General features: G+C 32.2%; 1 protein-coding gene and 1 long non-coding RNA gene across 4 annotated transcripts in view; both read right to left on the reverse strand.

The window, feature by feature from the left end:
• LOC136033997 (uncharacterized) overlaps nucleotides 1-13,576 on the reverse strand; it is a 501,602-nt gene that overhangs the window by 225,357 nt on the left and 262,669 nt on the right. The window lies entirely within an intron of this gene.
• Nucleotides 1-13,576, reverse strand: part of LOC136033989 (protein hobbit-like) — a gene marked incomplete at its 5' end in the record, with an annotated part of 45,289 nt that overhangs the window by 8,681 nt on the left and 23,032 nt on the right. The window contains 5 exon segments of the mRNA XM_065715024.1: nucleotides 49-488; nucleotides 2,941-3,182; nucleotides 6,854-7,083; nucleotides 8,612-8,887; nucleotides 12,607-12,813. Coding sequence (XP_065571096.1) covers nucleotides 49-488; nucleotides 2,941-3,182; nucleotides 6,854-7,083; nucleotides 8,612-8,887; nucleotides 12,607-12,813 — 1,395 coding nt within the window.

The following is a 13,576-nucleotide window of genomic DNA, read 5'->3' on the forward strand; positions in this document are numbered from 1 at the left end:
CAATGTGACGATAAAATAACGTCAGTATGAAAAATTTCATGAAATTACCTGGTGAACTAGTTCAGACTTGGTGGTATTTCGAACTGAAATGAGAAAGTCAAGCCAAGTCCATGTAACATTATGGTACTCAATAGTTGGTATAAGCAGAGAGAATTCATGAATATCAATGATATTTTTCTCTTTCAATCCTTTATAAGAAACTTTGACAGGAACTTGTGGGATTTTTATATATGTGAACACCATGTTTTGCTCCGCTCTCTGCTTCATTTTTTCGACATCAGACTCCATGGGGACATAAAAACTGGACCCCTTTTTCCCAGGTGTGGCGTAGCTTTTAGAGTTTGACGAACCACTTTTTCCAGCAAGGTGGGAGGATGACCCAGATTTGCTTGTTTTCTGGCTAGAGGCCACTTCCTCGTCGTCAGCAGGCCGACTCTTTTCCGGGAAGCAGAATAGCATCATTTTCATTAAAAACTGACGGGTAAGTGCTAAAAAAAAGCGGCCAAATTATATTTAAATAAACTTTTAGTCGCAGTTTACTGTTGAGTAAACGCTTGGCTTTGAAACAATATCTTGAAATGAACATTAAAAAAACTTTAATTTTCTTGTTTGGCTGTTATTTCACACAGTCAGGTTTTATTATAGTTATTTCGTTTCTTTTTGATAAGATGCTGGACTAAATTGCGGTAACCGAATTACAGTTTTGAACTTTATAAATCTCTGCTCAATTGACTAAATTAATTAGGAATCTCTCTTTTTCGAGGCACATTTTCTTTTATTCGTATAAATGATGGAAGAAAAATGTAAAAAAAAACACACTTCCTGGATTTTAAGGATAAATCTGCGGCCTGAATTGGCTTGATCAGCCTTGTAGGTGTAAAAAAAATCGACAGGAAGAAACAATAAATAAAGAAAAAACAACCAAGGATTGTTTGAACAAGGAAGATTTTGAATACAAGAGATTTATTTGCTGGCATTCAAGGATAGGCGTATTTTTTTCTTTTTAAACAAAGGTCTTCATTTTCTAAGTACTACGATAAGGGCGAAAAAGCAAAGATGCAGTTTAAAAAAAAATTATATCTTACATATATTGATAGCTATAAAGTTAAAATCCCTGGGGAGGAGGGGTGAGTGCTGCAGGACAGTGGATTTCCCCAGGAGGAGGGGTTTGAAACACAAAAGAGGTACATTTATACACCATAGCGTTTACGAGACGAAAGTCATTTCCACTAGTTTCAAGTTTGTGTGTATGTGGGGGGGGGGGCATACAAAGGGAATAGGGAAAGTTCTATTCCCTTTGTGTGTTATCATGTAGAACACTAAATGAGATACTAAAAAAAGGACCAGTTTAGGACCTAATTCTCAACAAAACAAATATAAAATAGCATATTTTGAATCATCACACTCGATGTTTTATAGGAAACCAGTTTTACATAAAGGAGGGAACACTGATGACCTAAAAAATACTAAGAAGTTCAAGGTTATCAAATACTTTTCCTTTTTTTATATTTTGGGAAATCTCACGCTAGTCTGTATTATTTTGGAGATAATACAAACTTTATTTGATAATCTGAATAAGAAAGATCTAGAAATTCAGAAAAGTACAGGATTTCAGAGAATGGGGTCCCAATAATCCTCCCTGGGCACATTCATGCTTTTGTATGTTATGGAAATTATATTTATATATATATATATATATATATATATATATATATATATATATATATATATATAACGAAAAGAGAAATCATCAATGCAACAGCACAAACACATTTAAAAAAAAGAAGAAGAAGAAAATATATATATATATATATATATATATATATATATATATATATATATATATATATATATATATATATATATATATATATATATATATATATATATATATATATATATATATATATATATATATATATATATATATACGAAAAGAGAAATCATCAATGCAACAGCACAAACACATTAAAAAAAAGAAGAAGAAGAAAAAAAAAAGAGAGATAGAAGGAGAAAGGGAAAACTGTTTTCCTAAATTAGTGATTAATATAGACCAGCACTTGAATGAGGACTTAACCTCATTATATATATATATATATATATATATATATATATATATATATATATATATATATATATATATATATATATATATATATATATATATATATATATATATATATATATATATATATATATATATATATATATATATATATATATATATCACTAAAGCTACCATTAAGATTACGAACATAGAAATAAAATAAGCCACGGAAGTAGTCTAAGAAATGATCATGTTAAGACCGAAACGGATTAAAGGAAACATTAGAGGTGTATCAGCAATTGGGTTGCACATATTCTGTAAATTTGAAATGCCAAACGCTGTATTGCAGTTTACATCTAATAATCACAAGAAGTTTAATCAGCAAAAAAGAGTTACATTTTTCTTAGGGCTACGAACAGGGTAATAGTATGATCATCTAGATGCATTTCCGATATAAGGGCAATATTGCAACCTATTTAATAGTAAACATGGGACCTGTCCAGTCTGTTAGACGATCTGAGAACTTTTCTCTTAGACAATCTAAACTGTGCTTAGAAAGTAGGATAATTCTCCTTTTTCCACCGATTTTTGACATATTTTTCGATATAAAAAAAGGATACAAAGCAAATTACAAGAAGAATAATTCCGTAGATGGATAAAGCTGAATCTCCACTAGCAGAAGATAGAAAATATCCTATAAAGTCATTACTGGCGCAGGGTGTCAAAAAAACTTTTAAGATGCTGGGCCTTTTTTTTACGGGGACAAGTAACAATTCGTTACCCAACCTTGTGGCAGCAGGGATCGATCTGTATCACCAAAAAGAGCATCAATCCGCTGTACCACTACAGGGTAGTATTATTACTAGGAGTGCACTAAAATCAGTGATGTTTACCTATTGTCATTGGTTCAATGTTGATTTCAAAATGTTCCTTGATATGGATCCCTCCAACTGGAGCCCTATCACGAGAAAATACTCTGAGTGCTTTCTGTCGGTCGAAGGGCATTTTGCGATTCAAATCTGTTGGAAAAAGTACCTCTCTGTAGACTTGATTTGGTAGGAGGTTGGTGACAGATATATAGCCCAATTCAATTGTGTGCTCTACAGAATCGTCACTTTTTGAATTATTTGTATACCTTAAATAAGAAAATGATTTTAGTCTAGGTTTAGGGGAGTTAAAAATTTGCCACAATTCAAGTCAGTAAGCACGAAGAGAGCGTCAGGAAAGATAAAAATAGCCACACAATTTTCAAATATATTATTCCTTTATTTTATTTAAAAACAAAATTAGCTTATAATAAAGATAATGAACCAAACAAATTGAAACAGAGAAAAAGATGTTTGTCACACATCAAACAAAGTAGGTAATCGCACCTTCGCAGCGACCGCATTCCGGACACGAGTTTGACCACTTCGGAGTAAGGTTACAATCATATCGACTACAATCTAATCATTAAGTATTTAGTACTAAGGGGCCTATAAATTTTCTTCCCATTAATTTTTTTTTTGGCCTGCTCTATGAGTTTGAATAAATATTAAATAAAGTGTTGTCCAACAAGTGCCTAGTTGTTCTAGCAAATTTTGCTAGTTCCGAAATGTACTTTAGTGCTTTAATAACAACTTACTGGGCAAATTGAAAATTATAATAAATAAATACATAAACATATAAACATTATATAAATGAATAATAATATACAAAAATAAATAATAAATAAATATTGTAAGCTTCGAACAAATAGACTTCGAAAGCATCACAACCTACTGATATTTTATTAGACTTGTTTCACAATTGCAATTCTTATTTTTATTAATTCCAACTCTTATTTTTATTAACTCCAACGCTTATTTTTATTAATTCCAACTCTTATATTTCCTTACTATTATTTCAATAAAAAAAAAAGAAAAAAGGATTGTTAGGAAAGGAATAAGAAAAGGAAAGGAAAAGAAAAATTAGGAAAGAAAAGAAAAGGAATAAGGAAAATAAGAAGAAAAAGAATAAGGAAAAAAGAAAAAAAGAAAAATAACAAAAAAAGTCTTTAAAAGAAAAAAGTACTAATATAACGGTGGGAAATCAAAATATTTTTTTTTGACTTATTTAAAGTTTATCTCTTGAAATTTCAGTAGGAGAACTTGTACATCATTAAACAAAGTTTTTTGCTGTTTTGCCATATACAGTTTCTAAGAAAAAATGCTTGACCTTCAGAACAAAGACCTTACGTCAAATATTTCAAAATCAATCCAAACAATCTTTTTGGTTCGTAGAAAAGGGTGAATTTTTGGTAAAAGAATTAGCTTGAGAACTGTGAGGGTTCCGGTCCTAATAAAGGGAGATATATTGTTTGACCGGATTTACCGGATCAATCCCTCGCTCTTTACGCTAAAGTTTGACTCTTTGCCACAATTCTACTTTTTAAAACAATTAAAAGCTTTAGCGTACAGAGCAAGGGATTGCGGAGGGGACAACCCATTTTATATACGGAGTAATTTCTGTTCGTTTTAAGTTTTAATGTCGCTCCTTACTTTCAGCTAAAAAAATTAGTTTTTTTATATTTAATTTCTGAACGTTTTTGAATTAATGCATGTTTGGTTTTGGCTCTCCGACATAAATTATTAAAATTAAATTTGTATATTAATTCTTTTTTTGGCTAAATGGCTTTCTCTTAGTTTTGATCAGACGATTTTGAGAAATAAGGGGTGGAGAAGGAGGCCTAGTTGCCCTCCAATTTTTCGGTTGCTTAAAAAGGCAACTAGTTAATTTTTAACGAACGTTTTTATTAGTAAAAAATATACGTAACTTATAAATTAGCAACTTACGTAACAAATTTTCATAATCTTATATTTTTATTATGTATACAAGGGGGTTTGTATCCTCGTTAATACCTCGCTCTTTACACTAAATCTTAAGTTTTGTCCCAATTCTTTAAGACTGACCCCTGAATCAGAAAGGCCGTAGAATAAATAGTTGAAATTACTAAAAATACTTTAACATAAAGAGCGAGGTATTTATCTCCTCCTAAATACCTCGCTCTTTATGCTAAAGTATTTTTAGAACCGCTCATATGCGTAATAATCTCTGTTCGTTTTAAGTTTCAATGCTACTCCTTCCTTTCATTTGAAAAAACGTTTTCATGTTTATTTTTCATTGTTTTCTTATAGTAATGCTAGAAAATCATGCGCCCTTTTCCTTGAATTTTTCTTCCCCCATGACAGATTCCTCCAAGGAAAGATCCTTCAACATAGCCCCCTCCCCTCAGCCCCACCTCCCAAACAAAATAAAATCCCCCTGAAAACGTCTGTACACTTCCCAATAACCATTACTATATGTAAACACTGGTCAAAGTTTGTAACTTGCAGCCCCTCCCCCAGGGATTGTGGGGGAGTAAATCATCCCCAAATACATAGTTATTATGGTTTTCGACTATGTTGAACAAAATGGCTATCTCAAAATTTTGATCCGTTGACTTTGGGAAAAAATGAGCGTGGGAGGGGGCCTAGATGCCCTCCAATTTTTTTGGTCACTTAAAACGGGCACTAGAACTTTTCATTTCCGTTAGAATGAGCCCTCTTGCGACATTCTAGGGCCACTTGGTCGATACGATGACCCCTGGAAAAAAAAACAAAAAAAAATAACAAATAAACACGCACCCGTGATTTGTCTTCTGGCAAAAAATACAAAATTCCACATTTTTGTATATATGAGTTTGAAACTTCTACAATAGGGTTCTCTGATATGCTGATTCTGATGGTGTGATTTTCGTTAAGATTCTATGACTTTTAGGGGGTGTTTCCCCCTATTTTCTTAAATAAGGCAAATTTTCTCAGGCTCGTAACTTTTGATAGGTAAGATTAAACTTGATGAAACTTATATATTTAAAATCAGCATTAAAATACAATTCTTTTGATGTAGCTATTGATATCAAAATTCAATTTTTTAGAGTTTTGGTTACTATTGAGCCGGGTCGCTCCTTACTACAGTTCGTTACCACGAACTGTTTGAAAAAACAAGTTAGAAACAGGTCAGAAACTTACGAAAATATGGAAACTTTTCTACTTATCAAGGAAAAAATCTAAAAGAAATTGATAGCGTTATTATACTGCTTACTTAGCCAATTGATAGATCTTAAACTAATGAATTCAAAGATATAAGTATGTAATCCTTTCGGGACAAGCTACAGTTCTAAGATTGCTACAAGCCACAAGCTGTCGCAAAATTGCGCGTTCTCGAGGGAGACATGCTGCATTCACATCACTTATTCTTTTCAACGTAAGAATCAGTAGACACAAAAGGGCTCATGAAGATCTGAAAGTAATACGTTGAAATGTTGGTGAAAATTTTGGAATTTGAATTGATCCCTGTTGACGCAGTCATGGTTGAAACTTGAATGAAACTTTAAGCCACCTATATTTGGCAATTCAGTCGGGCTGAGGAAAAACAGGATGCCTTCGAATCGGGTAAGAATTTTTATAAGAGAAGGATGAAAGGAAAAAACGAATTTTACATGAAGATGCAGGATGAAGCTCTAAATAGAGTTGGGTGGAGGAGGACATTGTTCAATTTTGTTGTAATAGGTTGGCGGTAATAACAGTAGCAGCAGTAAAGTAATTATTTTTGACAGTTTCAGCAGCTGGTCTAGACACGCTTGCAGCCAACCTAGATCCATAAAGCAAATGATCCGTGGATAAGATAACTCTTTAAAAAGTAATCCGTGGACTCTTTAAAAAGCAATGAAAAAAAGAAAGCAAAAATAAACTAAAAATCAGAGCTATATCCTAACTGGTATGGAAAGTTCAAAGCAATTTAACTTACAAGAAGTTACTAAGAACCAAATCAGCAATTCCCAGTTGACCGTCAGTTTCAGTAAGTCTCCATTGAGCATGCTTAAAACAAATTTCTTGAGTTCGAACAAGGCTTACGAAACCTCCGGATTGGCGGCTAACTCGTTTTTGATTAGCTGATAGTTGTGCCTCTTGCACGCAAGATATTAACATGGCCAGTTCCTCATTGACGTTATTCACAATTTCTTTACATTCTGATTCCTAGATGGAAACAAAAACTATTACTAAAACAACAATGATCCGATATATTTTAGAAACAAAATTTTTTAAGGTATTTCTTTCCAGGGGAAACCCCTTTTTATATTTTGCATTCCCTTTTGGTCATTGTTTCCCGTCATAAGACGGCTTCATTTTCTGAAATATAACAGTTGAACCAACAGTTGAACTTAGCATGGACAAGAGCGTACAAAATAACAATCCCAATCACACCAACTATCCCAAACTTAGCATGGACAAAAGTGTACAAAATAACAATTTTACAAAATTACACTACTACTGACTCTACTTTGAACCTGACTCTCTACCTGACTGATTACTCTCTACCTGACTACTGACTACCTGACTACTCTCTACCTGACTACAGTACTGACTACTCTCTACCTGACTCTACTTTGAAGTTCTTCTCCCATTATTTCGATACATAAAGTGTGAACATCACTTGACGCGTCTTTTTATGCTCTATCCTAGTGTAGCCCTGAAAGGGGTAAGTACGTATCGACTGGCTATTTTTGAAGGACCTATTTGCTAAATAAATATATTTGGCACCATAAAGTTCCTTATTTTGTCTTGTTTTCAAAGATTATAGTCGCTTTGCTGGCCAAGCCCGATCATACCAACTGTCCTAAGTAGTAAATTTATTTGTGTTATAGCAATATTAGGCTAAACCTCGCTTCCAATGACAGTACGAATAATCACCATGCAACAGAGGTACAGAGTCAAGCAACCCTTTTAAAATTAAAAGAACTATTAGTAAAACAAAACTGAAAACAAAACTATTAGCAAAACAAGAATGATCAAGAACTTATCATGGACAAGAGCGTATGGAATAACAATCCCAATGACACCAACTATCCTAACTAGTACATTTATTAGTGTTATAGTAATATTAGGCTAAAACCCCTTCCAATGACAGTACGAGGAATGACAATGCAACAGAGGTACGAAATACTATCAAGCAACATTTTTAAAATTAAAATAATTATACAATTTCTTTTGAAAATATTCAATTGCATATACTAGTTGTTGTTTTTTTTAACTGTTAGGGGTACTCTGTTGCCCAATTCCTCTTTCACCCTAAGATTAGCACCGATAACAGTAATTTGCTTAACCCTTCATTGATCAGTCTTTTAAATATTTTGTGTAAATCTAAGCTTGGAAAATAGAAAAAAAAATCACATAGAGATAATAAAAGGTCCTGGAATAAAGAATTACAAAAGAGAACTTTATATAACGCAACAAAAATTTATTTGTATGTATTTTTGTCACGTTTCTACGGATCAGACAAAATATTCGAAGAGGAGTTCAACACCGGTGGTCCCCCCTGGACACAGCTTTGTCGAGAAGAAAAAAGCTATCTGAGGGTCTGGGAAAAATACACGGTTTTCAAGATCAAGGATAAAAATCCAGATCAAGCTTCTCAATCACAAAACTGTAAATCTAAAAAACTTCACCAAATCTATTCTTACGACCACTTCCATTTGAATAAAATTTCTATTTGAACAGTTCTAACCTTTTTCTCAAGGGCTTCAATTTCCTTGATCAGCTTCTCATCAGACTGATTTTCTAACAGAGCCTTATTGACAAAAAAGGACTCTTTTTCGAGGCGTCTTAGCTGGGACAAAAGGAGACTAAGTTGATTTTGCAACTGCTGAATTGGCTTTTTTTGATCTTCAATATTAGAAAGCTGCAACTGGAAACGAATCTTTTGTCGCTTCTCCATTAAAGCCTTTCTATGTGGCTCCACATATAGGATCAAATTATTAATGATATCCAGAACCATTGCATACTACAAAATATTAAAAATAAAAAAATCATAAAGATAGTACAAAAAAGGGTGACATTTATTTTGCAACTGCTGAACTGCAACTGACTGAAGGATCAAATTACTGATGATGTCTAGAACCATTGCATACTATAAAATATTGAACATAAAAAAAAAATTATAAAGACAGTACAAAAAGGGTGACATTTATTTATTTGTCAAAACCTTACTTTGACAAATACTTGTCATATTTGTCAGGTGACATTTATGTTGCAACTGCTGAATTGTTTTTTTTTTTTTTATCTTCAATATTAGAAAGCTGCAACTGGAAACGAATCTTTTGTCGCTTCTCTATTAAAGCCTTTCGATGTGGCTCCACCTATAGGATCAAATTATTGATGATGTCCAGAACCATTGCATACTATGAAATATTGAAAATAAAAAAATCATGAAGACAGTAAAAAAAAGGGTGACATTTATTTATTTGTCAAAACTTTACTTCTTCGCTAAAAATTTATGCCTCTGTCGCAGCTTGCATTAGAAAATAACCTTGCAATGACTAGGTTCAAAGGATATTTATTATTGTAATTTATTATTCAATTATTATTTGTTATTCTTTATTATCATATTATAGTTTTTTATTATTATTTATTTTCTATTATTATTTATTATTCTATTTATTTTTTATAATATTATTTATTATTCTAATATTTATTATAATAAATATTTATTATACTAAGTTTCATTCACGAAAGATTTTACTTATACATTTGTAACAAAAATAACATTTAGAATTAGATAGATGAAATTTTTACTTCAAACTCGTGTATGCAAATACTAAGCTGCATTTTCCTGCCGAGAAACAAGCAGAATTTTTAGGGCGATTTATTTGAAGTAAAGAAGAATAAATGCCCCAAAACAGGAAACTTGATAGGTAATAACATTAAATACAGAAAATAATACGATATAGTAAAAGAAAGGAGTGAAAGGAAGTGCATCCGTGTGGTAATGCATATCAGATTTTTTGGAGAATAGGGGGTCGGCGGGATAAGGGAGGTTTAGAGGCAAAAGATAAGTATAGGTGTATCGGGGCGGAGTAGTTATTTTGTTTTTTCTTGCAATTTTTTTTTTATTGATCCCACTTTGATGTCATTTTTATGATCCATAGCCCACATGGCAATAATGTTGGAAAATAATCAAAATAATAGCATATCAAAGTATCAAATAATATAGTCAAACAGTTCGTGGTAACGAACTGTAGTAAGGAGCGACCCGGCTCAATAGTAAACGAAACTCTAAAAAATGGAATTTCGATGCTAAAAGGTATGTCAAAAGAATTGGATTTTTATGCTGATTTCAAAATATGAGTTTTATCAAATTTAGTCTTTGTCATCAAAAGCAACGAGCCTGGGAAAATTTGCCTTATTTTGGGAAATAATGGGAAACACCCCCTAAAAGTCATAGGATCGTAAGGAAAATCACACCATCGCATTCAGCGTATCAGAGAACCCCATAAAAAAAATTTCAAGGTCCAATCTACAAAAATGTGGGATTTCGTATTTTTTGACAGAAGACTAATCACGGGTGCGTGTTTATTTGTTTGTTTGTTTGGTTTTTTTTTCCCAGGGGTCATCGTATCGACCAAGTGGTCCTAGAGTGTTGCAAGAGGGCTCATTTTAACGGAAATGAAAAGTTCTAGTGCCCTTTTAAAGTGACCGAAAAAATTGGAGGGCACCTAGGCCCCCTCCCACGCTCATTTTTTTCCCAAAGTCAACGGATCAAAATTTTGAGATAGCCATTTTGTTCCGCATAGTCGAAAACCATAATAACTATGTCTTTGGGGATGATTTACCCCCCACAGTCCCTGGGGGAGGGGCTGCAAGTTACTAACTTTGACCAATGTTTACATACAGTAATGGTTCTTGGGAAGTGCACCGACGTTTTCAGGGGGATTTTTTGTTTGGGTGTGGGGTTCAGGGGAGGGGGCTATATGGGAGGATCTTTCCTTGGAGGAATATTCTTTGGGGGAAGAGAAATTCAATGAAAAGGGCGCAGGATTTTCTAGCATTACTATTAAAAAAAAAACAAAGAAAATATAAACATGAAAAAGTTTTTTCAATTGAAAGTAAGGAGAAGCATTAAAACTTAAAACGAACAGAGATTGTTACGCATATGAGGGGTTCTAAAAATGCTTCAGCATAAAGAGCGAGGTATTTAGAAGGAGATAAATACTTCACTCTTTATACTAAGTTATTTTTAGTAATTTAAATTATTTATTCTACGGCCTTTCTGATTCAGGGGTCATTCTTAAAGAATTGGGACAAAACTTAAGATTTATTGTGAAGAGCGAGGTATTAACGAGGGGACAAACCCCCTCATATATGTAATCAAAAATATAAGAATATAAAAGTTTGTTACGTAAGTTAATTCTTAAGTTACGTATATTTTTTACTAATAAAAAACGTTCGTTAAAAATTAAAAGTTCTAGTTGCCTTTATTAGTAACCGAAAAATTGGAGTGCAACTAGGCCTCCTTCCCCACCCCTTATTTCTCAAAATCGTCTGATCAAAACTAAGAGAAAGCCATTTAGCCAAAAAAAGAATTAATAGCAAATTCATTTTAATAATTTATGTACGGAGAGCCAAAATCAAACATGCATTAATTCAAAAACTTTCAGAAATTAAATAAAAAAACAAGTTTTTTGAAATGAAAGTAAGGAGCGACATTAAAACTTAAAACGAACAGAAATTACTCCTTATATGAAAGGGGCTTTTCCACCTCGACACCCCGCTCCTTGCCCTAAGGTTTGATTCTTTCTCCCAACTCTACTTTTTAAAACAATAAAAAACTTTAGCGTAAAGAGAGGGGTGTCGAGTTGCCTTTTTCTAGTAAATCTGTAAAGAGCGAGGTACTGACAAGTACCTCGTTCTACAAAAGTTCTTTACGTAAGCTAATTTATAAGTTACGTAAATCTTTTACTAATAAAAAGATTCGTAAAAAACTAAAAGTTCTAGTTGCCATTTTAACTAACCAAAAAATCGGAGGGCAACTAGGCTTCCTCCCCCGCTCTTTTTTTCTCAAAATCATTCGATCAAAATTATGAGAAAGCCATGTAGCCAAAAAAAAAAAATGCAAATTTCATTTTAATTATTCCTCTGCGGAGAGCCAAAATCAAAACATGCATTGATTCGAAAACGTTCAGAAATTAAATAAAAAAAAACAAGTTTTTTAACTGAAAGTAAGGAGCGACATTAAAACTTAAAACGAACAGAAATTACTTCGTATATGAAAGAGGCTGCTTCCTCATCAACGCCCCGCTCTTTACGCTAAAGTTTTTTACTGTAAAATCTTTGATTAACAAAAAAAATTTCGGATGAATATCGAATTTCGAATAGGATTTGAAAAAATAATGAAGGAACGAGGAAAAATAAGATGTAATATGTTTTAAAAGATAGAAAACACACAAATTAAAGGCAAGAAATGATAACCTAAGAAAATTTGATCTTCGAATAAAACCAAATTCAAAATAACTTAAAAAAGAGGGCTTTATCCCCTCCCCCTTCTCCATAAGACCAAACAAAAAATGCATAGTTTTTTCGGTGGGTAAATAATTTTTTAGAAAAACAACCTTTTCTGGCGAACTTTAACTCCCCCGAAAAACATTTTGAAAGATTTCCTCACCCTCTATAAAAAAAAAAAAAAAAATAAAAAAATGGAAACCTTTCTGATAAAGCTGATCTTACCTGGAGAGAATTTGTGCAAATATTCAAATCATGATGAGTGAGAGTCAGTGAATCGACAGCTCTTTCTCTCTTGGTCCAAATATCGCTAAGGTCATCTAATGGAGGAGGCGGGATGTAACAATCCTCTAGCATCGCCGGATCAAGATTATCATCACCATAACAAACATAGAAGATATCGCATTTACATCTGGAGACAATTCTTTGGAGCTAGAAAAATAATTATCAAAACAAATAGGGGTATATCACTAAAACCAAAGAAAGTAAATATAATATTAAATTTAAATAATCATTTATTGCATTTACTATCTTAAAAATTGCTTATAATATTTATAACATTCATTTCAAATGACATTTAAGGACAGGACCTAAAAGACCGTTATTAGTTTTCATCTTTACTTTAACCAATTTAAATTGTTTTGTTGTTTCTGTTGTTTTTCATGATTTGGTCTTTTTTTTTACTATAAAACATGAATTTTCTAGGCTTGTGATAGCGATTTTTAAAATAAACATCTTATGCTATCTTTCTTGCTTAACTTCTTCTTCATGTGATGTAAAGCAAATATTAATCAAATTCTGATAATTATTGTTATTATGTGATAGCGATTTTTAAAGTAAACATCTTATGCTATCTTTCTAGCTTAACTTCTTCTTCATGTGAAGTAAAGGGAATATTAATAAATTTCTGAAAATCATTATTATTATTCTTATTATTATATTATTATAATTATTATGATTATCCGTTCCTCATTAGTACCAATTTTCCGAATATTTATTAACTTATAGCTTTTTATGCAATGCATTAGTGGAATTAAGTTATATGATTTAATTGTACACACAATGTAAATTTTTGTTCAATATAAACTTGTGTTCAATGTCATTATTTTTTTGTGAAGTTTTATAGTGAAAACAAAGGCAAAGACAGCTGCAGGCATAAATAACTTATTTATTCAGGTCTAGCTTTCGTATTTCT

Source organism: Artemia franciscana, chromosome 12 (assembly GCF_032884065.1).
Source record: "Artemia franciscana chromosome 12, ASM3288406v1, whole genome shotgun sequence".
Taxonomy (NCBI): Eukaryota; Metazoa; Arthropoda; class Branchiopoda; order Anostraca; family Artemiidae; genus Artemia; species Artemia franciscana.